This window comes from Furipterus horrens, unplaced genomic scaffold (genome assembly GCF_987537825.1).
Source record: "Furipterus horrens unplaced genomic scaffold, mFurHor1.1.pri manual_scaffold_3, whole genome shotgun sequence".
NCBI lineage: Eukaryota > Metazoa > Chordata > Mammalia > Chiroptera > Furipteridae > Furipterus > Furipterus horrens.
The window spans coordinates 21,668,121-21,693,621 of record NW_028327173.1 but is presented as its reverse complement, the minus strand read 5'-3'; the positions used below and the strand labels follow the sequence as shown (position 1 = coordinate 21,693,621).

Genomic DNA, 25,501 nt, shown 5'->3' with positions numbered 1-25,501 from the left:
AATACTCTCAGCAGATGTTGGCAGCCACATTTCATAACATTTCATGTCATTTCATTTCATTTCATGACAACTCCTCCCTCCCTTTATGGGTCAGCGCGGCCCCTCTGTGGCAGTGGTGAGCTGTTTTTCCCAGCTGTGGGCTCTCTTTTCCAGCTATAACACTGCAGTCAGACCACTGTCTGGATCCGGGGATCCCCGTAAATGGGCAGCGTCATGGAAATGACTTCTATGTGGGTGCCCTGGTGACTTTCAGCTGCGACTCGGGCTACACATTAAGTGACGGGGAGCCCCTGGAGTGTGAGCCCAACTTCCAGTGGAGCCGAGCGCTGCCCAGCTGTGAAGGTGAGGCACACCATCAGGGGGCGCTAAAGAAGCGATTCCTTTCCTGGCCTGAAAAGCCAGGAGCTCGAAGGGGCACTGACTCCTCCATCATCAGTGAAGGGTGCGGGTTTGAAAGGAGATGGGGGACAGGTTCCCAGGAGGACTGGGGGGAGCTCCTCAAGGATTCCAGTCTTTCACTGCCCTCTTCACTCCTGTAGCACTCTGTGGTGGCTTCATTCAAGGCTCCAGTGGGACCATCTTGTCACCAGGGTTCCCTGACTTCTACCCCAACAACTTGAACTGCACCTGGATTATTGAAACATCACATGGCAAGGGTGAGTGTTTTAGGCCCATAACAGCTATTGCGATGTGACATGATCAGGACCTCACCTTTCCCAGGTCAAAGTGACCACAACAGAGATCTACCTATATCGTGACCTCTAGGTTTAGTCTAAATTTTTCTCACCAACAAGAAAGGTCCCAGAACCTTTTTCTTTGATCATAGAATTTATGAAAAGAATATTAAAAGTAAATATCTTTAAATGCTGAAAAAGATCTTAAAGATTACCAGATCTCAAATCCTTACTGCAGGAATCTTCCCTGAATCACTCCCCACAAGAAGATGACACACCTTCTGGTGGGGAATTGGCCAACTGGTTCAGCCAGTGGGCACCTGTTACCATTTTTTGATAGATCTGACCCCTTCTAATAGCCTATTGGGTGTCTCTGAAACTTTCTTCCTTGTTCTGTGTCCCCCGGGACCATAGGATGCACCTGCTCCTTCTTCCTCATGTCCACCCTGCCGATAGTGGACATAGCAGTCCTCTTCATGCATAGCTCAGCTGTTCCTCACCAAGGACAAAGTAAGGGACCTTGTTATAAAATAAACGTTAATTAAAATGGCACCTGTGTGGCAGGTACCAGGTCTGGGAACAAACAGTAACCGGGCAGACCTGGCCTTTACTCTCAGAAGCTTATTCCGAAGTTCATCTGGAGTCGTGGTTCTTACCCCCTCTGCACTTTGGCAAATTCCTTAATGCTTAGCTCACACCCTAGAGGTTTTGATTTCTAATGCTGGAGGTAGAAATCAGCCGTCTCTGTCTTTAGAACACTTCACTATTCATTCTGATGCATGCCCCTAAGTAAGAACTCTGATCTAGAAAAATTAATATGTACAAAAGCCAAGAAAAAAAATTAAGAGCAACTGTTCCAGATATCATCAATAAAATGTGGTTATGGGCTAAAATAATTTCACAATTTGGTATGAGTATTGGAGTGGAAACACAAATTAGTGGGGGAGAATAAAGGTCCAGAAAAAGATTTCTCTGTGTGTGGGTGTGGGTGTGTATGAGAGAGAGACTGTCTTTAATATATGATTCAAGTGTAATTTCCAATCTACTGAAGAGAGGATGGGTTATTTAAAAATTGGTTTTAAAACAGTGGGCTTAAACATTTGGAATAACAGAAAAAGAAAAAAATCATACCTCACACATTTAACCACATAAATTCCAGTACTAGAACATGAAAATCTAACCTCAAATAGGAACATACTTTAAAGTGTGGCTCCAAAAGTAGAATTCATAGAAGCAAATACTGTTAAATCTGATTAAATAAAACTTCCAATGGAATTATTTTTTTTAAGCCATAAAATATTCAAATAGTAAATGGACAAAAATATTTACAACATATAATCTACTAAGGGTTACCAACTTGATGCATGAGAAGCTCTTAAAATCTTTAAGAAAAATATCCCTGCTGTACAAGCTCTAAAATGAACAGATCTATAAACTAAAACTTCATAATAGAGGAAATACACAAATGAAAAGACATTGACACCGCTGATAATTAAAGAAATGCATATTCCACCAGTAATGAAATGCATTTCCCTCTTCAAGTCAGCAAAGGAGATTATAGCCAAGTAGGAGAGAATCCGGAGCCACGAATACTCATAAAATGGTTGAAACTATTCAGAGGGTGATTTGGCAAAGTGGATCAAAAGCCTTAAAAACACATGTGCCATTGGACCCAGCAGTGTCACTTCTTGAAATGACCTGAAGACATTAAGTAAAGCTATACATCAAGATTTAGCTACAAGGATGTCTCCTAAAGCACTTTTTCAACTGAAAAATTAGGAACTATTTAAATATCTATCAGTAAGGAAATGGTTAATAAACATATGGCACAGCTCTGGCTGATGTGCCTCAAATTGGTTAGAGCGTCATCCTGTAACTGCAGGGTTTCGGGTTCGATTCCCAGCAGGACACGTGCCTAAATTGCAGGTCTGATCCCTAGTCTGGCTGCTGGGAGGCAACTGATCGATACTTCTCTCTCCATTCCTCTCTCCAATAAGGATAAACATATGGTATAGCCATATAGTACATGTAAAGTATACTATTTGTATTTTTTTAAAAAAGAAAATTTGAAAGAAAAGTCAACGTATAGTCCCATCTGTGAACTTAAGTGCTTTCAGTTTTGCCTTCAGTGGGCCAGACCCAGCCAAGACTAGGATGGCCTGGAGCTTCTTGGGCAAAGCAGAGCCGACCAGGCTGCCCATGTCCCCTTCTTCCCACAGTATTGTTCTTGAAGAGAGAGGGATCAGGACAGCATCATTGTTCACTGTGCAGAGCTGTTTCCATCAAGCCTGGGCCAGAGGTGGCCCTTCCGAGAGCTGGAACCTACTGTGTGGCATTAAGAGGGAAAGAAAGAAAAGCCCTTTTAATCCCCAGAGGAACAGCCCCTCTAGTCATGATTCTCTCTGTGTCTGGGCATCTGTTATGGGGTGGTGGGGGTCGTTCCTCCATGCCTTTCTATGTGTCTTTGCCTAGAAGTCAGTGCAGTTCAACAAATACTTAACAAATGCTTTATATTTGCATTTATCCCAGGGGCTAGGAAAACACAGCCACTGTGCATGGTCTGCCTTCGGGAGGTTCATAGTCTGGTGGTAGAGATAGAAAGTCGAACGAGATTTCTCAGTATAGCATGACCAATGCTGAGACGGAGCAGGGAGAGGTGGGGAAACATCCAACGGCCAGCCCAAGGGGTAAGCAGGTGTCCTGGAGCTGAGACTTAAACCGTCCTTCCAGGATGAATGGGAATTAGCCAGATGACAGGTGTTCTAAGGCAGAACCAACCAGAGGTCAGTCGGTGATGTACGACCAGGTCACTTCTCCCTTAGAACCATTTAAAAGCTTCCCTAACCTGTAAGAAATTGTGAAACAGCTGACATGGCCCTTGATTACCTCTCTTGGCCTCATTCTGAGCCCTGTAAACACTGGTTCTCACTATACTGAACTTTCCATTCCAAGAACTTCCCAGGCTTTCTTTGCCCATTGGGATGATTTTCCTCCCTCTGTGATACCTCCTCTTCAATGCTGTCTTCACTATTCCCATTGCATGGCCAGCTCTTCATCCTTCTGAACTTGCTTCCTCTAATGAGGCTTCCCGACCTCCTCTCCCCAGCCTGGGGTCTCAGTTGGGCTCGCCTCCGTGGGCCCCCACATGATCCTGTACCTTCCCAATTCCAGCGTTTGCCCCACTGTACAGAACTTGAATTTTCATCATCTGTCTCCCCCACTGACTCTCAGCTCTTTGAGAGACAGGTCTGCCTTGTTTCCTGCAGTTTCCCAGCTCTGCCCCTGTGTCTGGCACATAAGGAACTCAAGAAATATTTATATGAATTGAATTAAACTGAACCCAGACCCTTCTCCAGAGGGTGCTGCTTGTGAACAAAGCTTTAGGCTCCTGGTTCTGTTTGCTCCCTACCAGGCAGAAGGAACCAGGAGAAACTCAGAACACTAGGAAATGCAGAATTACTCAACTTGCCACACACCCAGCCCAACGGAGCGTCCAATTCAGGAGACCAGAGAACTGTCCTTGCTGCGAACCCAGGGCTGATTATCTTTTATAAAACCCACAGGGATGTCTGGGAGTTTGATGAGCTGAGCAAAGAGAGCACCTACTATGTGCCAGGCTACCCCGATCCCTCCTTCCTCCAGGGATTAAATGTCACCTGAGAGGGATACTGTCATCCACATGTTGTAGCTGAGGACACTCAAACTCAGGGTGTGCCCAGTAACCGCAGCCCAGACCCTCCCGTGGGCAGACGGCTTTTGACCCAGGTCTGTCTCCCTCTAAAGCCCCTGCCTTTCCCACAGCCCAGCTCCAACTTGGGGCCTCTCTATTTCTGTAACAATGTCTTCATTTTCTCATAATGGCGGGAAGAGCCCCAGGCAATCCGCACAGCTGGGAACCCCAGGGGTTTCATCTCAACTGTTTACTCCTCCTTAGAATCCCGACCAAAGGTTTTCTGCCTTGGGAGGGACTGTATTTGCATGCAGAATACAGACCAAGGTGAAATGCTCCATCAACTCAGTTTCCCCTGTTTCTGCCCCCTCCTCAACCCTGTGTTCGAGCTAGCAGGGAAGCACCTGGATTCCACAGAGCCTTTTCCCAAGCTCCATAGACTGAGAACCATTTTCTTGTTGGCACATGTGTTTCTGTGTGGGAGGACAGGATACATGCGAGCGCACATACCCATGGGTCTGCAAGCAAGCCCACACTCATCATGTCACCATCTGCAGCCCCTGGCAAGCCTCCCCAAGTCTCATGGCATCGGGCTCACCTCTCCTGTGCCCCCACCCTGGATTCTCACTATCGATGGCCTGTCTCCTCCACTAACCTGCGTGATTTTTCTAGGTGCTTAGCACATACTTAGGATCTGTTTGAACAAGTAGACAAATGGATGCATCTCGGTTGCCTGGGCACAGGCCATTTACAAGGTGCATCCCTGGTCCCACCACTTCTTCTGTTCCCCTGACGCGCACCCATAGAATCATAAATATGCCAGGTTCACCTGCTTCTATCAACAGAGAGGCGAGAATATGAAAACATCACCAATGCTTTCGCGTTAAGAGCTTGGATCCAACTGTCATTTAGCAAAAAACGTGTCAGGAATTATCTAAAGAAGTATTTCTCAGACCTTTATGTGCCTGCAAATCACCTGGGGATCTTGTTAGCGTGCAGATTCTGACTCGGAAGGTCCATGGTGGAGGCCGAGATGGCATTTCCGACAAGCTCCTCAGCGAAGCCCATACTGCTGGTTCATGGACTTTGAATAGTGAGTGGGTCCAGCCCCCACACCTTGTCTCCCCAAGTTCCTGCCCTAGCACATCCACGGCATACACTCCCGTGGGCACACACACTTGTGGGTGGGCGTGCATTTACACGTATGTCCACAAACACAACTGCTACCTGCACAAGTTCAAGAGTTGCTTTGGGTGTTGAGCTCCTGCTGCTTCATAACCTTGCTCACCACCTGACTTCTTACTACCTGGTCTCTTTCTGTAGTGAGAGAAGCAGCGCTGTGTGGGCAGCGCCTGGCACAGCCTCTGCAGTCGGATTGACTCAGTTCAGATCCCAGCTCTTCCACCTGCCAGCTGAGTGACCTCGGGCAAATGACCTGATCTCTTTGTGCCTCAGTTTCCTCAAATGTATGATAAAATGCGGATGAGAGTAAACGTTCCCATGTCATGGGGTTATTGGCAGGATTAAATGAGTCTTCATAGCTTCCCTTCCAGTGGACAGGGGCCTGCTACAGAGTAACAAAACACACAGAACAGTGACGCGTAAATATTTAGTGCTCCGATATTATTGAATATTACTGTTTTCATTTAGTGCCTTTAACACCTTCCCCGCAGTGAGTACTCCTTTTCTCGTCCCCTCACTGGTCCTGCTTCTCCTTGTCTCCTTAATGCCACTCACCCCAAGCCTCCGTTCTACCCCTTCCCTGATGCCCCCTCTGCTCTCCTCTGGCTCTCTGCTCTATGCTTCTGGCCTCTAATATCACCTCTTTCTGGCAACTCCCAGATCTGCTGCAGTCCGACCTTTATGCTGAACCCAAGCCCACACTCCCAGATGCCCACTACCTATCAATGTTTGGATGCTGAAAACAGGGTGTTCATTACCCTTCTGCCACCTGCTCCTCTTCCTCTTGTACGTCCTACCCCCGAGAGCGAAAGACATCACCTTCCTTCAGGTCAAGACGCTCTTAGTCACCCTTTCATTCCTCCTTTGCACCTTTGCTGCTGGTACCTGTCTACTTTCCCTCACCAGGTCTTGTGCCCATTTCCTGGTCTCAGCCCCCTGCCGGGCCCTTGCCCAGTGCACGGCTGCCCCCATTCTAACCCTAAGCGTTCTCTCTGCCTCTCCTCCCTCGGCTTTGTCCTCCTCACAGCCATCAACAACTTGCTAGGGCTGAAATCTGACCCATTCTGGGTAGGATGACTTACTGCCCCCAGGAAAAATATCTGGCCTAGCCCCAACTGGCCTTTCCAGCCTCTATTCCAGACTTTTTCCTGCTGAGTGTGTCCAGCCACACCGTGGGGTTCACTGAGCCCTAGAATCCAAGCTCCTTTACACGCACCAGTCCTTTTCCCTCTTACCTGATTAATCCTGATGCATCCTTTTAAGACCTAAATCAAATGTGTACTCCTTAGTGAGGCTATCCTACACTCCTCTCTTTCTGCTACAAACTGCTTCCCATTCTGCAGCGTGACCCCCCCCCTCCCCCGGCACTCTGATCTATGTTTATTATAGCAATCATCACTCTACTGTAGTTATTTGTTTAATATCTGGTATATCCTCTTGCACCTACCTGGCCCTGGATCTTAGCCCATAAGAAGTACTCAACAAATATGCAAATATTTGTTGGTTGAATGAATGAATGAATGAATGAATGGCTGTGGAGTATTCTCATAGAACTAGCCATAAATCTTCCTTCCCAATTTTGACAACTGTAAAGCAGTGTGCTTCTCCCTGGCTGGACCTGTGGGCAGTGGTGTGATGCAGTTCATTCCAGTTCAATCATTCAGGTTCACCCATATGGATTCATCAATGTATGCTTGTACTCCTGAACACCCACGGACATTTACAAATTGGAAATGTCTGTGCAGATCCCGTCTTGCAGCTGGGCTGCTTCATCCATCTCCTCGTCATCGCCCTGACCCTTCTGGTCTCTTGGCAGGTGTGTTCTTTACTTTCCACACCTTCCACCTGGAGAGTGGCCATGACTACCTCCTCATCACCGAAAATGGCAGCTTTACCCAGCCCCTGAGGCAGCTGACTGGCTCGAGGTTGCCAGCCCCCATCAGCGCTGGTCTCTATGGCAACTTCACTGCCCAGGTCCGCTTCATTTCCGACTTCTCCATGTCCTATGAAGGATTCAACATCACCTTCTCAGGTAAAGCCTGTGAGGGTCCCTTGGGGGAAGGGTGCCCTGTCTCTCCCTCTGCTGCCAGCCCCTAGTCTTCCTACCAGATGGATATTTCTCTACTCTCCAGTCTCTGGGAGAGTGACCTCTCTGCTGCAGCAAAAGATAGCTGGGTCAGACACAAGGAAGAACTTCCCTGTAATGGGTTTGGCAGGATTTGGGGGGATCTCCTTCTCTGAAGGTGTTTAGGTTTCTCTCCAAACATGACCTGACCAACTGGCTGAACTAGAGAAATTCACAGAAGTCCCTTCCTGCCCTAGCAATTCCAGATACTTCTCCTTATTCCATTTCTGCTATTCACAACCCCAGCAATTTAGAAAAGATAAGAAGAGGAAGAGGAAGAAGGGGGTTTGAAGTTAACATATTAGAGTATTTTAGTCTTATTTGGGGCTTCTTCATCCATGTAACTTAGCAGTAATAGATATTTATCTCTGTGTTTAGGAGTCCTGGAAAGAAAACCCTTTAATTTGGCATTCAAGGAGAAAAGAGTGCCCTTTGCTCCTCTAGCACCGAGTCCCCTTGCCATTCTTGTCCCATTGCTCCTCAGCGTTACCCGCCCCCCTTTCCCAGCCCAGAGCAGAGGTATTAGAGGGACCCTGCCAGGACGGGCAAGCAATATCTGGCCTCTAGGAAGTGGACTTGGCCCAGCTCAGCCCCCTGCTGTCCCTCTAGCAGAAGCCACCTGCCAGGTGCCTGGACTGGCCTCCTGGATTAGACAAATCCAGCCACTGTGCTTCATCCATCTGAGACAGACCCTCCTCACCACACAGAGCCTCTGAGAACAGTGTCCCAGAGGGAGATGCCCTTGGGGACAAGGGATGGTCACATCTATGCCATTACTAAAGGCACCAGGCCAGTCCCTGGCCCATAAACACCACTCCGTCACACTTGCCATCTGTCTCAAGTGCCAGCATCACCAAGACAGCTTCGAGTGAAGCATTTGGCTTCTTCTTCCCAGTGGAGCTTTCCCTCAGCTGGGTCACACATTCTGACCCCTAGAACCGGGCTGATTGGCTCAATTGGGTTCAGTGCTCGGGGGGGGGGGGGGGCGGTGCGGGGAGGCAGGAGAGTCTGCGAGCCCTAAGGCTTGGGGTTAGTATGGAGATGAAGGGAGCGAGGAGGGAAGGCTCACGTCACAAGGAGCCTCAGAAATACTCCCGGGTAGCATGTTTCCAGCCGCGCTGTGCCCTCTCCCCTGTTCACGGCAGTGAGGCCCCCAGACCACCCAGAGCCCAAGGTGTCCTCTCCTCACTGCACGGCCTGTCTCCCACCCTGTTGCTCTTGGGCTCTCTCTTTTCTCTTTGCCCTTGTGGACCAGTGTGTGCGTGCTCTGCCCCCCTGTCTGTCTTTATCTCTGGCTCTTTCCTCCCTGATTGATGTCTTTGTCTCTGTTCCCATCTTCTGTCTCTGACCCTGGCTCTCCTGCCCCCTTTCCAGAATATGACTTGGAGCCCTGTGAGGAGCCTGAAGTCCCCGCCTACAGCATCCGGAAGGGCTTGCAGTTTGGTGTAGGCGACACCTTGACCTTCTCCTGCTTCCCCGGGTACCGTCTGGAGGGCACGGCCCGCATCACGTGCCTGGGGGGCAGACGGCGCCTGTGGAGTTCGCCTCTGCCAAGGTGTGTTGGTAGGTGGTCACGTGCTTTCATTTTGCTTCACTAATGGGGCGGGCCAAGCTTTAGTCAATTGGAATGAGGTGGCGGAATGCACACGGGCCAGGAGGCCAACTGGCCGGGTGTGAGGACTGCCTTAGCACACAGTTACCTGCAGTGGGGACCATGGGTGGCAATACCTGCTTCATGGGCTGTTCTGGAGCCCAGCCTGATCTTTGTAAAGTAGTCCCATAGTAAACACCCAAATGACATTGAGTTCCATACTCTTCCCTCCCCCCCTTAACACATCCCCATGGCTTAGGATGCCTCTTGCAGGGAAATCTGGGTAGAGCACTGGTGGGGCAAGGGGTGGACCTATAGGAAGGAGGTATGACCTTTGCCCATGGGGAGGCCCAATCTGGTGAAGTGGAGAGCACTTAGACTAGTCCGCCGGGGGTGCTAGCTTTTCAGAACCTCTAGAAAGACTTAATCCATCTACCTGGTGAGGAGAGAGGAAGCAAGAGTTCTGTTCGTTTACAGACCACCCACTGCATGCCAGGCAAGCTTCTAGGTGCTGGGGATACAAAGGTGAACAAAACAGAGGAAGTCTCTCCACTCATGACCTCACATCCTGGTTGGGGAGATAAGCTATAAACCCATAGATATGTAGTGTGTCAGGCAGTGTTGAGAGTTATAAACCAAGTCAGCTTAGAAAGTGCTGGAGGTAAGAGTTGTTCTTGTAAAAAGAATGGTCAGCAAAGGCCTCCCTGATGTGTTGACATTTTAGAAGATCAGAAGGGATTCAAGAAGCTAATCACTCAGATATCTGAGAGAAGACGGCACATAGTGTCAAGGCCTTGAGCAAGCAACCGGGAGAACAGTAAATAATGAGGTTAGAGAGTTGGAACTAGGAGCACTCTGACCCGAGGCTCTCCCTTCCTCCCAGCAAGAGCTCCAGGCCTGGAAGATAGGGAGAAATATGTTGATTAAAGGCAACAGGGACAATTGCTGGCTGTCCCTCATTTATAAGGTTGACAGCTCAGTTTGCTCAATACTTACAATGTGGAGCGGTACACGGGCAGGATTAGGGAAGTACTTACCCTGCTGGCTATTAGCCATGGAACGCATATGTAGAGTGAAATAATACGTAAAACCCCAATACACCAAACAGATAAAAGCAACACTGCACTGACTGACATGGGCCAGCACCTTGATGGCCTTCAAGGTCATCATTGCTTGAGACAACTCTATGGAGCCTTGGGACTCTGCAGAGGACAGCTGTAAAAAGGCTAGCAAGATGGGCTGGGTTCAGGATGCTCAGTTTCCAGACCCAAGGTCAAGTCTTTGCTCTGCCACCTACCAGCTGTTAGATCTTGGACGGGCCACGCAGCCTCAGCCCCAGCCAGACATAACAATATCCAACTCACAGGCTTTATTTCAGCTTAGATGACATAATTTATATAAGCCATGAGGTGCCCTATAATTATCATCATTTTGCCAATAACCTTTTAATCATTATTTATTGATAAGCAATATCCAGTAACCTTTTATAATCTCAGAAAGGAAACATTAATACAAATTGATGCAGAATTCCATTTTGACCAGTTAAATAATCCTCCAGTTTATCCTTTCTCTCGTAACTATCCCTCAGAACACCCACCCACCCACCCACCCTGACCCGGGCACACATTCAGACACACACATGTCTCCCCCATGTAGGTTGTTTGTATCTGGCTGTTAGCAGCTCTTTTCTTCTCTGGGAAAATATCCTCATCTAAGTGGTTCTGGGGAAAATTCTTCTTGAATGGGACTATCTTGGACCACAAATGCACACACTCCTTAAGCTTTTGCCCTCAGTCACATTGCATAAATTCATCCTTTAACATGTTATTCCAATTACTGTTTGTTCATGACACCTCACAATATTTTCATTATTACCTTTTTCTTCTGTTACACATGTTATTAATAACACACAGCAGTGATAATCACCCCTAAAAACCACCGGCCCTGCCACAGAACCTCGGGCTGGAGGTCTCATGGGAATGCCCCCCAGGGGAAGCTCCCTGTTGCCATACACACTGCAGGTGTCAATTGAATGACTCAGCCCACATGGTGTTTACAGGAACATCCCTGCTGAGATGGAGATGGACAGCCCTGGGCTCTAATTCATGGTGTGATGGGGTGACACAGCCCCTGACCTCAGGGACCCCTGAACTTGATGTGGAAGGGATGGACCTGACCCCAGGGGACTTAGTCTGCCACAGGGAACATGGCCCTGTCCTTGCGAGCCCCCGTGTGACTGAGAAGACCTAACCCTCTACCTCGGGAGCCCCAGACTGATGGATAAGACACCGTCCCTGCCCTTCAGGAGGCCTCTTACGATGAGGACAACAGAAGTCACAGATGCCAGAACTGGCAGCAGAAATTTCCTGGGCATATATTTGACTCTTTGTTCCTCTGGAACATTTATGCTCATGTTTGGCTTTGCACTGCATCTGCACACTCACCTCCCCTGTTACTTTGGAAACTCCCAGAAGCAAGTGCCATGTCCCTCTATCCTCCTATACCCTCCCTGGTGCCCAGGACAAGGCCCTGGAATGGGATCAGGACCTGGGGGTTGGCTAAAGACTGGCCCTATGTGAGGCTGTCCACCCCATTTCCCTCCTTATGAAGGTGCAGGGCATGTGGGAAAGAGGAGAGGGTCATGCTGGCAGAGATGGCATCCAGCTGCAAACCAGAGGCAGGGATGGGGCCCAGTAATATGCCAAAGCCATGTTTAAGGGAGGCCACCTTTTAGGAACTAAGTGGAAGACAAGAAGCTTGAGAAAGAGTTAGGGTGCTCTGAATGTCAGGCAGTGAACACATGCTTCCCAATAAATTTCTTGGGGTTTGTGCCCCTCCCAGAGCATGGGCAGTCAGGCCTCCAGGTAGAAGCAGGTAAGCTGCATAGATTCACTTGGGATGAATGAGGAAAAAGAGGAGGAATAACATTTGTTGAAGGCCTACTATGTGCTCATCACTTCCCATATATTTACCTATTTTGTCATCAAACCTCACGCATTTCTTTTCTGTGCTCTTATGAGGATGATAGTGATTGTACAGATGAAGGCAGGTGAAGAGACTGAAGTTTAGAGAGTTGATGTAAATTGGTTATCTTCCTCCAAATTCCATGCTAATCTGTAGCACATGCCTCTCCCTAGATGGAGGGAAATGGTGTGTGTCCCCAGACATGATGGAGAGCTGCTTTGGAGAGCCACCCATGTGATGTGACTGAGTGATAAATGTCTGAATGTGCATAGCCTTCATCGTTCCCCCCTAAGTTTCCACCTTCACCTGACAGCACCCAGAAAATGTATGCACTCTAGAAACATGTCTGCCTCAATTGTCAGCAGCGCCCAGGGTACCTGTCTGCCTCTGTCCACCTAGTGTTATGCCCCAGCTCGCACATTCATCATGTACATTTGGTCCCTCTGCAAACAGGCTGAGTTTAGAGTACTGGAAAGCTAGGTTTACCTCCAAAACACATAATGGCTGTCTCAGTCAGTTTGGGCTGCTCTAAGAAAATACCATGGATTAGGTGACTTAAACAACAAACATTTATCTCTCACAGTTCTGGAGGCTGAGAAGTCCAAGATCAAGGAGCCAGCAGATCTGGTGTCTGGTAGAGGCCCTCTTCTGGGGTTGCAAATGGCAGGCACCCTCTTGCTGTGTCCTCACATGACACAGAGGGCTCTGAAGTCTTCCTCTGCTTTTAAGGACACTAATCCCATCATGAGGTCGCTATCCTCAGGACCTTATCTAAACCTAATTACCTCCAAATATCATCACATTGGGGATTAGGGCTCCACCGTATGAATTTGGGGTGGAACACTAACATTCGGTTCATAGTAATGACTTACATAAAGTCTTAGGAAACTGAAGTAGGCCCTAGACTGGAAAGAGCCCAGGGAGTAGGGCCCATTGAAAAAGTTGGGATTTGGTGGTGGGACAGGGTCACTGTCTTCAAAGGTCTGAGGAGCAGCCTTCGTGACCAGAGAACACATAAGGTTATAACTAAGCCCATGAGAGGCTCAACTTTGAATATTCCTGTATCACATCCTGCATCTACATGGCCTTGGCTTAGTACTCCAGGCTTACGGTAATTAGGGTTGACTATATGGTCAAATCATTGGCCCATTGATAGACCTTACAGTGTTCCCTGCCAAGGATTATGCCTAGAAAAGGGATACTGGGAGGTGATTTAGAGAAAACAGACTTGTTACATCAGCCTCAAAGATTCAACACATGCTCCAAATTTCCCATATGTCCAGGCAAAAAAATGGACCTGCCATCTGGACTTATATTTTAACATCCTTCCGAACCTAATTATTTGTAGGACTGTATATCTTCTGAGGTCCATGTACTCTGTGTGCATTCATTCGTTCATTTGGGAAATATTTAGTTTATAGATGATCTGGGCTAAGCATTAGAAATTCATAGATTCATTAAGCATAACCCTATTCCTTAAGTAACTCAGTTGTGGTGGAGGATCCAGGCCAGTAACAAGCAACCAGGGTTCAGTATGGTAGATGCTGTGGTGGGGGGAAGAACAGGAAGGGGCTTCACCATTATTAAGGACCCTAGAAAGCCAGCTGCAGGGTTCTTCAGCACATGCCCCGCCACTGAGCTGCTTCCCCTCTCTCCTTCGTCCACTGATGGCCACATTTCCAGGCACTGAGTGGGTGCTGGGCACACAGAGCTATGACCAAGCCCTAAAAGATCCTCAATGTGGCGGAGGCAATAGAAATAAGTCAAGTGCAAGGTGATAACTGCTATAAAGTTATGGGGGTGATGAGGAAATGATGGCTGATCCTGGAGGAGAAGAAAGAGATTTTGAGAAGAGGGTGTGAAAAAGAGAGTTTCAATGGGTCAGTGCTAAAACTCTCCAGAGCTTCCAGGGAGCTAAATTCCAGGACCAATGGCTTTGAGTTCTCAGCCCCCTTATCTTCATGACTTGAGAGACTTGATCTAAATTGCGAAGTACCAGCTTCTTTATCTTCAAAATAGGGATGGTAATTGTGCCTACCTTATGGGGTTGCTTGTTGTGACTAATGCCAGAAATGATCCTTGTGAAGCTAGGAGGATGCTAGCAATTATTATTCAATGTTCTTGTCCCTTAGTTTCTGTCCTCCAATACCGAAAGGCATCATCTCTTCTCACTTGGCTGCCATCATCCTTCCCTGACGTCCCGTACGGTCATTTCTGTTGCTATGATACAATGGGAACAGGTGTGGGGAGTGGCTGCTTCATAATGCTGTGAAAGCAAAGGGTGCTTGGTGGGTTTGTTTCTGTTTCTGCAAAAGAGAGACAGACAAGCACAGTGAAAGAGAGAAAGAAACCAAGCAGAACTGTAGGTGGGCAGGTGTTAAAAAGAACCTTGCTAAGCAGTCCTCTAGACAAGCAGACAAACAGACGGATAAATAGGCATTTTGGCAGGTAGAGAGGCAAACAACTTGTCATCCGTGTAAGGTTCTCCAGCACTGTGAGTTGTTTTCTGGATGTAGCCAATGGGAGTTAATCTGTGATTGTTGTGATTCTCTTTCCAGCCGAGTGTGGGAATTCAGTCACGGGCACTCAGGGCACTTTGCTGTCCCCCAACTTCCCTGTGAACTACAATAACAACCATGAATGCATCTACTCCATCCAGACCCAGCCCGGGAAGGGAATTCAGCTTAAAGCCAGGGCATTTGAACTCTCTGAAGGAGATGTCCTCAAGGTACCACTGCTAGATTTCTTACAGAATGTATGTTACAGTGTTCAAAAGTGTGTTCCGCACTCACTCATCTGTCTCTGTGTGAATGACCCAAACTTTTCTTCTTCCTCCTGAGTCCCAAGATATGATCCTCATTCACCTGGGAGAAAGTAAGAACCTAAGAGAGGAGGTACGGTATGTGAGCATCTAAGAATGTGGCTTTAGAGTTTGCTTAAGAGTTGACTGCTCTCAGATACATATGAGATTGATTACGGCTAGACCACATAATAAGAATAATAGTAATAAATTCAGTTGGAGTGACTAATGGATCATGTTTTCCATTGTGAACTCTGACCATCAACCTGAATAACAAAGAGCTCATAAAATTTATGTGTGTGTGTGCGTGTGTATGTGCACTTATGTATATATGTCTTTGGATTTAAATATATTTATACATATGTTTCCACATGTGTATTAATCTGTGTCGGTGTATTTACTGGGCTTGAGGAATCTGTCTGTGCCTACTGGTCTCAGTGTATTGTATGTACTTGTCTATGTTTTTAGTATATGTTTGGTTCACTAGTAGGCTATTTCTGTAGCTTCAATGTGCCATGATGATGGCCTATGTGTGGCAGTGGGGTTAAAGAAAACAGATTTAAGATGTATGTAGGAGAAATAGATGATAGGACTTGACTTGGATGATAGAGAGGAAATTGTTAAGGCACTGAGTATATGTATGACTTGTATTTGTGTGTGTGTGTGTGTGTGTGTGCGATTAAGAGCATATCTTCAATAATGTGGTGTGTGTGTGTGTGTGTGTGTGTGATTAAGAGCATATCTTCAATAATGTGGTGTGTGTGTGTGTGTGTGTGTGTGTGTGTGTAATCAAAGAATTGACTGGAGAATTTATCAAAGAGCTGCCTTAATTAAAGTAGATTATTAAGAAAATCGCACACAGAGTCTCCATTTCATCCTAAGCCAATAAATTTTTTAGCTCATTCTAATATGGTTTATTCCCTATAGTCAGAGAAGTCTTGACATTAGAAACAACGAGAGGTTACTACTCTGGAAAATCCAAAGAGAAACCATTAAATAATGCCCATCCCTTAGGATTCTAACTAGATGTGATGAACGTACTGCTGTTTTTGTGCACAGATGATACTCTTGAACAACCTCTGGGGCATGTGTTCTCTGGGGTGTCATGTGTATGTATGTGTGTGTGTTTGGAAGGCATTTCTCACTTCTACCTAATTATCCTTGAACCCAAGTGGATTTGCCCCTGAGATGATGATTTGGGGCTGGGTGTGCCTGAAATAGAACAGAGTACGGCAAAGTGGCCCAAGGGGATTGGAGCCCTGTGTTCGGCTTCTTCAGCTCTTCAATTTCTGAGCCCCTCAGACACAGAAAACAGTGTGTCTCTCCCTATAGACTTGTCAGGGCTTTATATTTTCCAAGGGCCATGTGTTCAGACATCGCCCTTGCCCTCACTTTTCTCCATCCGTTTGTTCATTATCAACAGCAGAGCCTCAGAGGATACAAGTGGGGACAGCGGGGCCAACATGCTCCCCCCACTTAGTGCTACTGATGGAATTGGTGAAGGTGGACAATGCAGAGGCTTTCCTGGATGGAGGCTGTTGTTAACCCTGCAGGGAAAAGGGCATTTTGAGGCATAACGTATCATTTTCAGGTTGTGAAGGGAGTACAGGCAGCGGTTCTGTGTGTGTGCCCTGATAGGACCAGCAGAAGGGCCCTCAGTTGCTAGAGTTCATGTGGCCAGTGCCTGAAGTTGCTCACTAGGGTGCTAGAGATTCTGAGAAGCACCTAAGACACAGTCAACAGTTGTGCACACCCAACTGCGCTGTCAGGCTGCCTCATAGTCAAGTGAACGACAATCGTAGACAGGAGAGGAACTTTCTGAGACACTCAGAGTAACAAGGGAGGAACAGCGGGCATAAAACCCAGGTCAGAGGTCAGGGAGGGCTTCTGCAGGTAGCAGAACTTTAGCTGATCCTGCAGGGCTGTAGGAAAAGGGGCATAAGTTTCTGTGTTTCTTAGGGGGACCTTCCCGGGCTTCAGACTTTGTCTCTGCAGCCACCTGCCCAGCTTTCCAATACTTATCTCGACCTTCTTGACAACAAGCCTCTTCCTTCTGTGTCTAGGACTCTATAGTGTCCTCCTCAGAAGGTTGGGCTGTGGCTCTGACCTGGCTCAATGGCCATTCCCAGGATGCTGTTATCCCCAGAACTTCTATAGCATCAGACCCTTGGCAGAGGAGGGCAGGGCACCCAGGGAGATCAGGTGGCATCCTGTAGGCCCTTCCTGTTCTAACTCTTCTCCTCAAAGCCCCTTGCCCTCCTCAGGGAGATTCTGGGACATGAACAGGTGCATAACTGTTTCAAAACTAAAAGAAACTCTCAGTTATAGTTTCCCAAATAGGATTCAGAACCACCCGCAACCACCATCAGCGGTAGCAGTACTGCTGTTTGAGCCTGTCACTCTGGTCCCTCGACACAAATGTGTGGAGGGGGGCCAGAGCACCAATCACCTCCCCTTGGCCCAGAACAATGGCTTGTTCCTTACCTTGAGGATTTGCCTGTCCCTCTGAAGAAGCTCCAATGTGCACCTGAAATCCTGACCACACAGACCTGTCACCTCTTCCCACCTCTGTGTTGCCCAAGATACAATATCTGGTGTATCTGACCAGCCCTCCAAAACTTCTACATAGTTTTCTCTTTCTGACCCATGACATGACTATTTTCTTGAATTTGTGACCTCTGACCTGTTCCTTACTTCTGATAATTACAAATGTCTTAAACCCCACCCCCACACATACTCCAGCTTGTCTCCCAGTACCACCTGATTCCTTTTATTTTGGCCCCTAAAATCAACAATACAGGAATGGCCTCTAAATTCAATAGTATAGAATGACAACGATATACATGTGCCAATGAAGCACTGTGGCAGGGACCAGCTCTCTGCCTCTTTCTGTCTCTGTCTCTCTCTCTCTGTCTCTCTGTCATACACACACACACACACACACACACACACACACACACACACACACAGTTTATCCCCAGGAGCAAGAGAAGCTCCTGCCTTGGCCTCGTTTGGTTTAATCCTTCTGCTCACCCTTAGAGACTGCTGGATATTTCCATTCTCCATTGTCATTCTCCCTCTGCAGTGGTGTGCCAACAGAACAATCAACTGGATATGTGTAAATATTCAATAGATCAGGAGAAGACCTGTCTGAGGAGTCAGAGCTAATTGCCCCTCTGTAAGCAACAAAGGAAAAAAAACTTATTAAAAGCTCCTAATTTGTATTCTTAACAAGATTTGAGAGAATATTACATTTATGGCACAAAAATAGGCAATAATGAAAACAGAGCAATCTGAGATGAGGAAAGATTGAATAGAGATGAAAAACATGATCACCCAATTAAAAAATGGAATGGAGGCGATGAACAGAAGATGGTAAACCACAGAGAAATGAAATCAGTTTATTATAAGATAAATTAGAGAGACTCTTCCTCATCTCATAAGGAAATGAAAAAGAAGATTCTTTTATATTAATAAAATGTACAATCAATCCACAGTAAAACTTTATGTGCCAAATAACATAGCATGAATAAATTAAATAAAAACTGCAGAAATGTAAAAAAATTTAATAAAGTTACAGTCACCTTGGAAGATTTTAATATACTTCTGTTACTTTCTGGCATATCACCTAGGTTAAAAATAAGGATTTGGGTAGCTTGAATAATGTAACAATAAAACCAAAGAAAGTAGGAGAAAAATACTTTTAAAGATAAAGGCAAAATGACTAAAAAATAAAAATTAGCAATTATCAACAAAACCAACTGTTTCTTTGAAAACTTTAATAAAACAGACAAACCTGGCAGGACAGGTCAAGGAATAAAGAAGTCATCAATATATAATGTTAAGGATAAGAAAAAGAATATGGTCATAGATACAGTAGAGATGATGAAAATAATAAGAAAATATTTAGGAACAACTATAAGCCAAGATATCTGAAAGCTTAGATAGAATGGAATTTTTATAGACAAAAGTACTAACATCAAGAAAAAGAAATGGAATAAACCAATAAATTGGAATTCTCTCATATCCTTTCTCAAAGGCCCTGGGCCTAAACCATTTTGCAACTAACAACTTCAAGGAACAATTAATCCCTCAAATAACCAAACTGTCTCAGAAAATAAAAACATTAAGATCCATCTCCCAACTCATTTTCAATGAGGAAAAAAATGGAAATGTTGGTATCAAACTGAATAAGGGTAGCATAAGAACAGAAACTATGATTTCTGGTTAAGATGGAGGCATAGGTAGACATGCTTCACCTCCTTGCACAACCATAAAAAGAATTACAACCATATCTCAAAACTAATAAGACCAAGAACTTTCAGAAAATCAAACTGTATGAAACTCCAATAACCAAAGATTTCAAGAAGACACATTCATCCAGATGGGTAGGAGGGACAGAGTCATGAAGACAGGTAGAGAGGCAGCATAGCCTGGAAAGGCGGCAGTGGCAGAACAGATGGGAGGGATACCTTGGGAGTGAGTGATCCCAGCCCCAGGCCAGACCACACAGCCCAGGGTTCCAGCACCAGGAAGATAAACCCCAATTATCTCTGGCTGTAAAAACCAGTGGATGTTGGAAAGGTGGAAGAAACTGCCAGATTTTCACTGCTTAAAAGGCCAGCCTCTTAGAATGCATGCAAACGCACCCACTCTGTGATTCACCACCTAGACAGCAGCTGGAAGGGCACCAGTTGCCCACGGAAAGTGGGTGAAGTGACTGGAAACAGGGTGTGCACCGGGTGAACCACCAGAAGACAGGTGGCAACATTGCCCCCTCTCCAAGCCCTCACCACACAGCCACAAAGCAGTGAGGTGGGTTACCCAGCCCTGGAGATTACCTAAGACTCCACCCCACACAATTTACAGGTGCTTTTCCTACATAGGCCATGCCACTAAGACAGGGAGTAAAAGCAGCTCTACCTAATACACAGAAATAAACACAGAGAGGCTGCCAAATTGAGGAGACAAAGAAATATGGCCCACATGAAAGAGCAAAACCCCAGAAAAAGAACTAAGCAAAATGGAGATAACCAACCTATCAGATGGAGAGTTCAAAACACTGGTTATCGGGATTCTCAGAGAACTCCTTGAGTACCGCAAAAAAATAAAGGAAGAAATTAATTACACTAAGTGAAATAAAGAATAATCCACAGAAAACCAACAGAGAAAGGAAGGAAGCCAGGATTCAAACCAATGATTTGGAACATAAGTAAGAGATAAACATTCAACCAGAACAAAAATAAGAAACACGGATTCAAAACAATGAGGAGAGGCTTAGGAACCTCTAGGACATCTCCAAACATGCCAACATCTGAACCATAGGGATGCTAGAAGAAGAGGAAGAGCAAGAAATTGAAAACTTATTTGAAAAAACAATGAAAGAAAACTTCCCTCATTTGGACAAGGAAATAGACATACATGTCCAGGAAGCATGGACAGTCCCAAACAACTTAGACCAAAAAAGGAACACACCAAGACACATCATAATTAAAATGCCAAAGATTAAAGACAAAAAGAGAATCTTAAAAGCAGCAAGAGAACAGCAGAGAGTTACCTACAAAGGAGTTTCCATAAGACACAGTGGATTTCTCAAAAGAAATTTTGCAGGCAAGAATGGACTGGCAAGAAGTATTCAAAGTGATGAAGAGCAAGGACCTGCAACCAAGATTACTCTATCCAGCAAAGCTATCATTTAGAATGGAAGGGCAGATAAAGTGCTTCCCAGACAAGGCAAAGCTAAAGGAGTTCATCGTCACCAAGCCATTATTATATGAAATGTTAAAGGGGTTTATTTAAGAAAAAGAAGAAGATCAAAACCATGAACATTAAAAAAGACACAACTTCACAACTATCAACAATTGAATTTAAAAAAAAAAAAAAAGCAAACAACCAGAACAGGAACAGAATCATAGGTATGGAGATCATTTGGAGGGTTATTAGCTGGGAAGGGGAAGGGGGAGAAATGGGGAAATGGTGCAGGGATTAAGAAGCATAATTGGTAGAAACAAAATAGGCAGGGGGATGTTAAGAATAATATAGGAAATGGAGAAGCCAAAGAACTTATATGCATGACCCATGGACATGAATTAAGCAAAGGCATTGCTGGAGAGAAGGGGGGTACTGGGTGGAAGGGGGCTAAGGGGGATAAATTGGAACAACTGGAATAGCATAATCAATAAAATATACTTTAAAAAAAGAACAGAAACTATTAGGCCAGTCTCACCTATGATCATAGATCTAAAAATCCTAAATACCATATATTGAATCTGGCTGTGTATTAAAACAAAACCTACTTAAGTGGAAATGATTCCAGAGATGTGAGGATGTGTCACTAGAAAAGCTCATAATGTTATTTATTGGGCAAACCCTATGAAATTGCCATTTTTGTAGGCAGAAACTGATTGAATATTGGCAATTTTATGCATGTGGTTCAACCTAATATCCTATAAACAGAGGAGAAAAATACACGATCCTACCAATCAATGTGCCTCTAAACATCATGTAATGAAATTATATATCATCCATGTTTTTTAAAATATCTCATACAACTGTGAACAGAACTCTCTTAATCTTTTAAAACGTTTCTACCAACACTACAGCAAACACTATTTTTTTTAAGTTTTGATTTATTATTATTTTTGTATTACAGTTGTCCCACTTTTTCCCCCATTGTTCCCGACCTGGCCCACGCCTTCTCCCACAGTCAATCCCTACCCTGTTGCACATGTCCATGGGTTATTTACACTAGTTCCTTTACTAAACCCTTCCCCTACTTACGCCCTCCTCTCCCTCCCCCACTCCCCCCTGGTCACTGTCAGTCTGCTCCTTGTTTACATGCCTCTGGTTCGATTTTGCTCATTTGTTTTTGTTGTTCATTAGTCTCCTCTATTAAGTGATATCATATGGTATTTGCCTTTCATTGCCTGGCTTATTTCACTAAGCATAATTCTCTCTCATTCCAACCATGTTGTCGCAAATGGTAGGAGTGAGTTCTTTCTTTCTGCTGCATAGTATTCCATTGTGTGAATGTACTATTCTTAATGAGAAAACTTCCTAAAGATACCAAGTAAAGGTAAGACTAAGACTAGTACTTCTCCTATCACCAATAGTATTCAACATTATACTGGCCCTCCAAGCCACTATAATTATACCCCCACACCCCCCAAAAGAAGAATAAAAAGAAACTATAAAAATTAGAAAAGAATATATTAAATGTCTCTTATTCCAAAAATACAAAAGAATCAACTGTTAAACTATCAGAACCAATAAGAAAAGTTAGCAAAACTGCTGGTGTTTCTAAACCAGGGGGAGAAGGGATCTCATTCATAATAGAAACAAAACTATAAGATATCTAGGAATAAGCCTAACAAAAAAGTGTGCATAATCTTTACTGAAAAAATAAAACTTCATTTTAAAGGACATCAAAATAAATACAGGGAGGTTTCATGTTCATGGATGAAGAAAAGTTACGAACAGGCAATTCACAGAAGAGGAAAGTAGAATTGCTGATAAACTTATGAAAAGATGCTAATCTCAGGGACATACATATTAAAACAAGGTCCCATTTCACACTTATGAACTTGGAAAAAAAATTAGAATGCCAGAAAATACTAAATGTTGTCAAGGATAGGAAGCAATGAAAACTGTCATCGTTATTAGTGAGATTAAATTGGTATTACTCTTCGGAAAGCCATCTGGCAACATCTGTCAAAGTTGAAGGTGTGCCTTCCCTGCAACCAGCTTCTCTATTCTGGATGCACGTCCTAGAGAAACTGAAATGCTTGAGTGCAGGCAGACATTAGCAGTGTTCACATTGCTTGTCACTGTATGTAAAAAACTATCCATTTAGCATATTTATTTTTAAGCCAGCCCTCTTGCTGAACTGTCAGATGTAATGGTATATGTATATAAAAACATCAAGTTGTATTCCTTAATTACATACAATATTTATTTGTCAGTTATACCTCAAGAAAGCTGAAAAATAAAAACATCTGATAGAGGAAAACAGAAGGTGAGATGTAGCAGATGTGCATAGATTCTCCCAGATTTCTCAAGGGGACATTCCCATCACCTGCACATAATGATGAACTGGACCTTCAAAGCAGTTTTCTTAGAGATAGGCAATATCCTGTTAGGAAATACATGTATACGGAGACCCAATTCCCAATGGCAATGAAAAATATAAAAGTATCCAGGAATAAATACAGAATTTTATGGAGAGATAGAAAAGACAACTTGATTAAATGGAGCCAGACACTGTGTTCATGGATAGAAAGATTTAATATCATATAAATGTATTTTTTCTCTAATCAATTCATACATTTAAATGTTAATCTAAATTACTTGCATTGCATCTTTTTTCTTCTGTGGGAATGGTTTTTATTGTTGTTTTTAAGTTGATAAAATTCTTCTTGAGTGTATCTAGAAGAATAAATATGGGAGAATATTTTTTAAGTTAAAAAAAGACAAATGAGGGAACACTTGCCCTACTAAATATTTATATCATAAAGCTACAGTAATTAAAATATTATAGCTCATGCACAGGAATAGACAAATAGATGAATGCAATAGACTAGAAAGTTGACAAACAAAATCAAATGTATATAACTATGTATTCAATAATGATAGATTTAAAATTGGTGGTGGATGAAATATTTACAACAGGGTTTGGTTAAGTAGCTAATTCTCCTGGGGAAAAAAAGTGGAATCTTATGTCATCTGCCAAAATAAATCCAGGAGGATTTAAGGACAAAAGTACTAGAAGAAACCAACGGCTTATTTATTTATCATACATTTATTGATTGCCTCTTATGTGCCAGGGCACACATTCTGGACAATGATGTATGAATAATTATATTAGGGGTTGGGTTAATTTTATGATTAAATTTAAATGCTACTATTTAAATGCTGTTGAGAAAAAGTACTCAATGATTTGAAAAATGTGTACATTATATTAAGTGAAAGAGCAGTTAGCATATAGCATCTATAGTTTGATCTTGTATTTATATATAAAATCAAGAAATAAATATGCATAAGGAAAGCTATGCACAGAGCAAAGCCTATAAAGATAGTCACAAAAATGTTATGAGTGTTTAAAGTTGCTTTTATTTTCTTTGTGTTTTTCTGTTTTATAAGTCTTCTGCAATGAATATTCTCTCGTAATGACACCTAGTAAGAACATTTTTGTCCTTAATGAATTAGGATGAATTATGCTTTGAAATTAAGGAAAAACCCTATTCTTGATATACTTTTATTAATTAACAACAATTCCTTAATACCATCATATATCCAGTGAGTGTTCAAGGTTCCAATGATCTCATAATGTCTTAATAATTTTTAAATTTACAGTTCACCTGAATCAGGATCCAAATAAAGTACACACATTGGATTAGTTCCCTTGTGTGATTTTTAATCTATAGGTTTTTACCTTCATCCCCTTTATCCCCCACTTATAAATTTATTTGTTAAAGGAGTCAGATCATTTGTCCACATTCTGGATTTTGCGGACCATATTCCCAGAGTATCACTTCATATGTTCCTCTGTCCTCTCTGCTTCCTGTAAGTTAGATATTGGATCCAGTGGCTTGATCTGATTCAGATTTGATTTTTTTTTTCCCCCAGCAAAATGACTCCACAGGTAGTGCTGTGTCTTCCATCAGGAAGTGGATGATGTCTGGTTGTCTCTCTTATTGTGATGTTAGCAAGAATTGGTGACTAATGCCTTGATCAATTAATTCCAATATAAGTTTTAATGGGTAAAAATACTTTTAGAGCAAATTGGCTAAGCTGGTGCCATCTGTCTGTCTGTTAGAACGCTGAAATTCTCTCAGTCTATTGCTGTTACAAAGCCATGGCACAATAGGATCTGGAAAGAGACTTGAGTCTCCTGGGGGCCTAAACAAATCTTTGTAACATACAGCACTGTTAGCTTGAAGGATGGCTTCCTTTAGAAAGCTTTGCTTCATAAATAGTAGAATGGAAATATTGTTTCAATTTGCTGGCAGCTGGCACCACATCCTGTGCCATGCGCAAATATTCATCGCCCACCCATAGATCCCATCTTTGATATTTACCAAAGCACCAGGGGGTCCTTCACTCAATCACAATTGCTGTTGTTATTTGTACAATTATCTAGAAAGGAGCGGCAACCTCAAAACCTGGGAAGCCGGTTCATTACTCCGATGATTGTTGACTTTGCTGGTGCTCAGAAGTTCAGGGGACAGATGGGAGTCAGGGAAGCCAGATGCCTGTGCGATTCCACCCCTGGCAAGCCCAGCAGGCCCTCGCTGGAGCCCTTATTTTAGGAGGGAAGGGGCAGCAGTTGATCTTGGGGAAGGGAAAGGCACTATGACACGCTGGTCATCTTAACTCCATCCTGCCCGGATCCCAGGGGCCATGTCCAGCCAAACGATCAAGGCCAAGGCCACTGCCACAGTGGGGTAGGGTTAGGCAGGAGGACAGTCGCCTCATCTCCTGAAAGGACAGGATTGAG

At 44.4% G+C, this 25,501-nt stretch overlaps 1 protein-coding gene across 1 annotated transcript in view; it reads left to right on the top strand.

Annotated features, from left to right (window-relative positions):
• CSMD2 (CUB and Sushi multiple domains 2) overlaps positions 1–25,501 on the top strand; it is a 544,011-nt gene that overhangs the window by 368,244 nt on the left and 150,266 nt on the right. Inside the window, exons 18-22 of the mRNA XM_090269064.1 lie at positions 154–342; positions 540–656; positions 7,343–7,558; positions 9,026–9,214; positions 14,765–14,934. Of these exons, the coding sequence (XP_090125190.1) occupies positions 154–342; positions 540–656; positions 7,343–7,558; positions 9,026–9,214; positions 14,765–14,934 (881 nt within the window). The remainder of the gene's footprint in view (positions 1–153; positions 343–539; positions 657–7,342; positions 7,559–9,025; positions 9,215–14,764; positions 14,935–25,501) is intronic.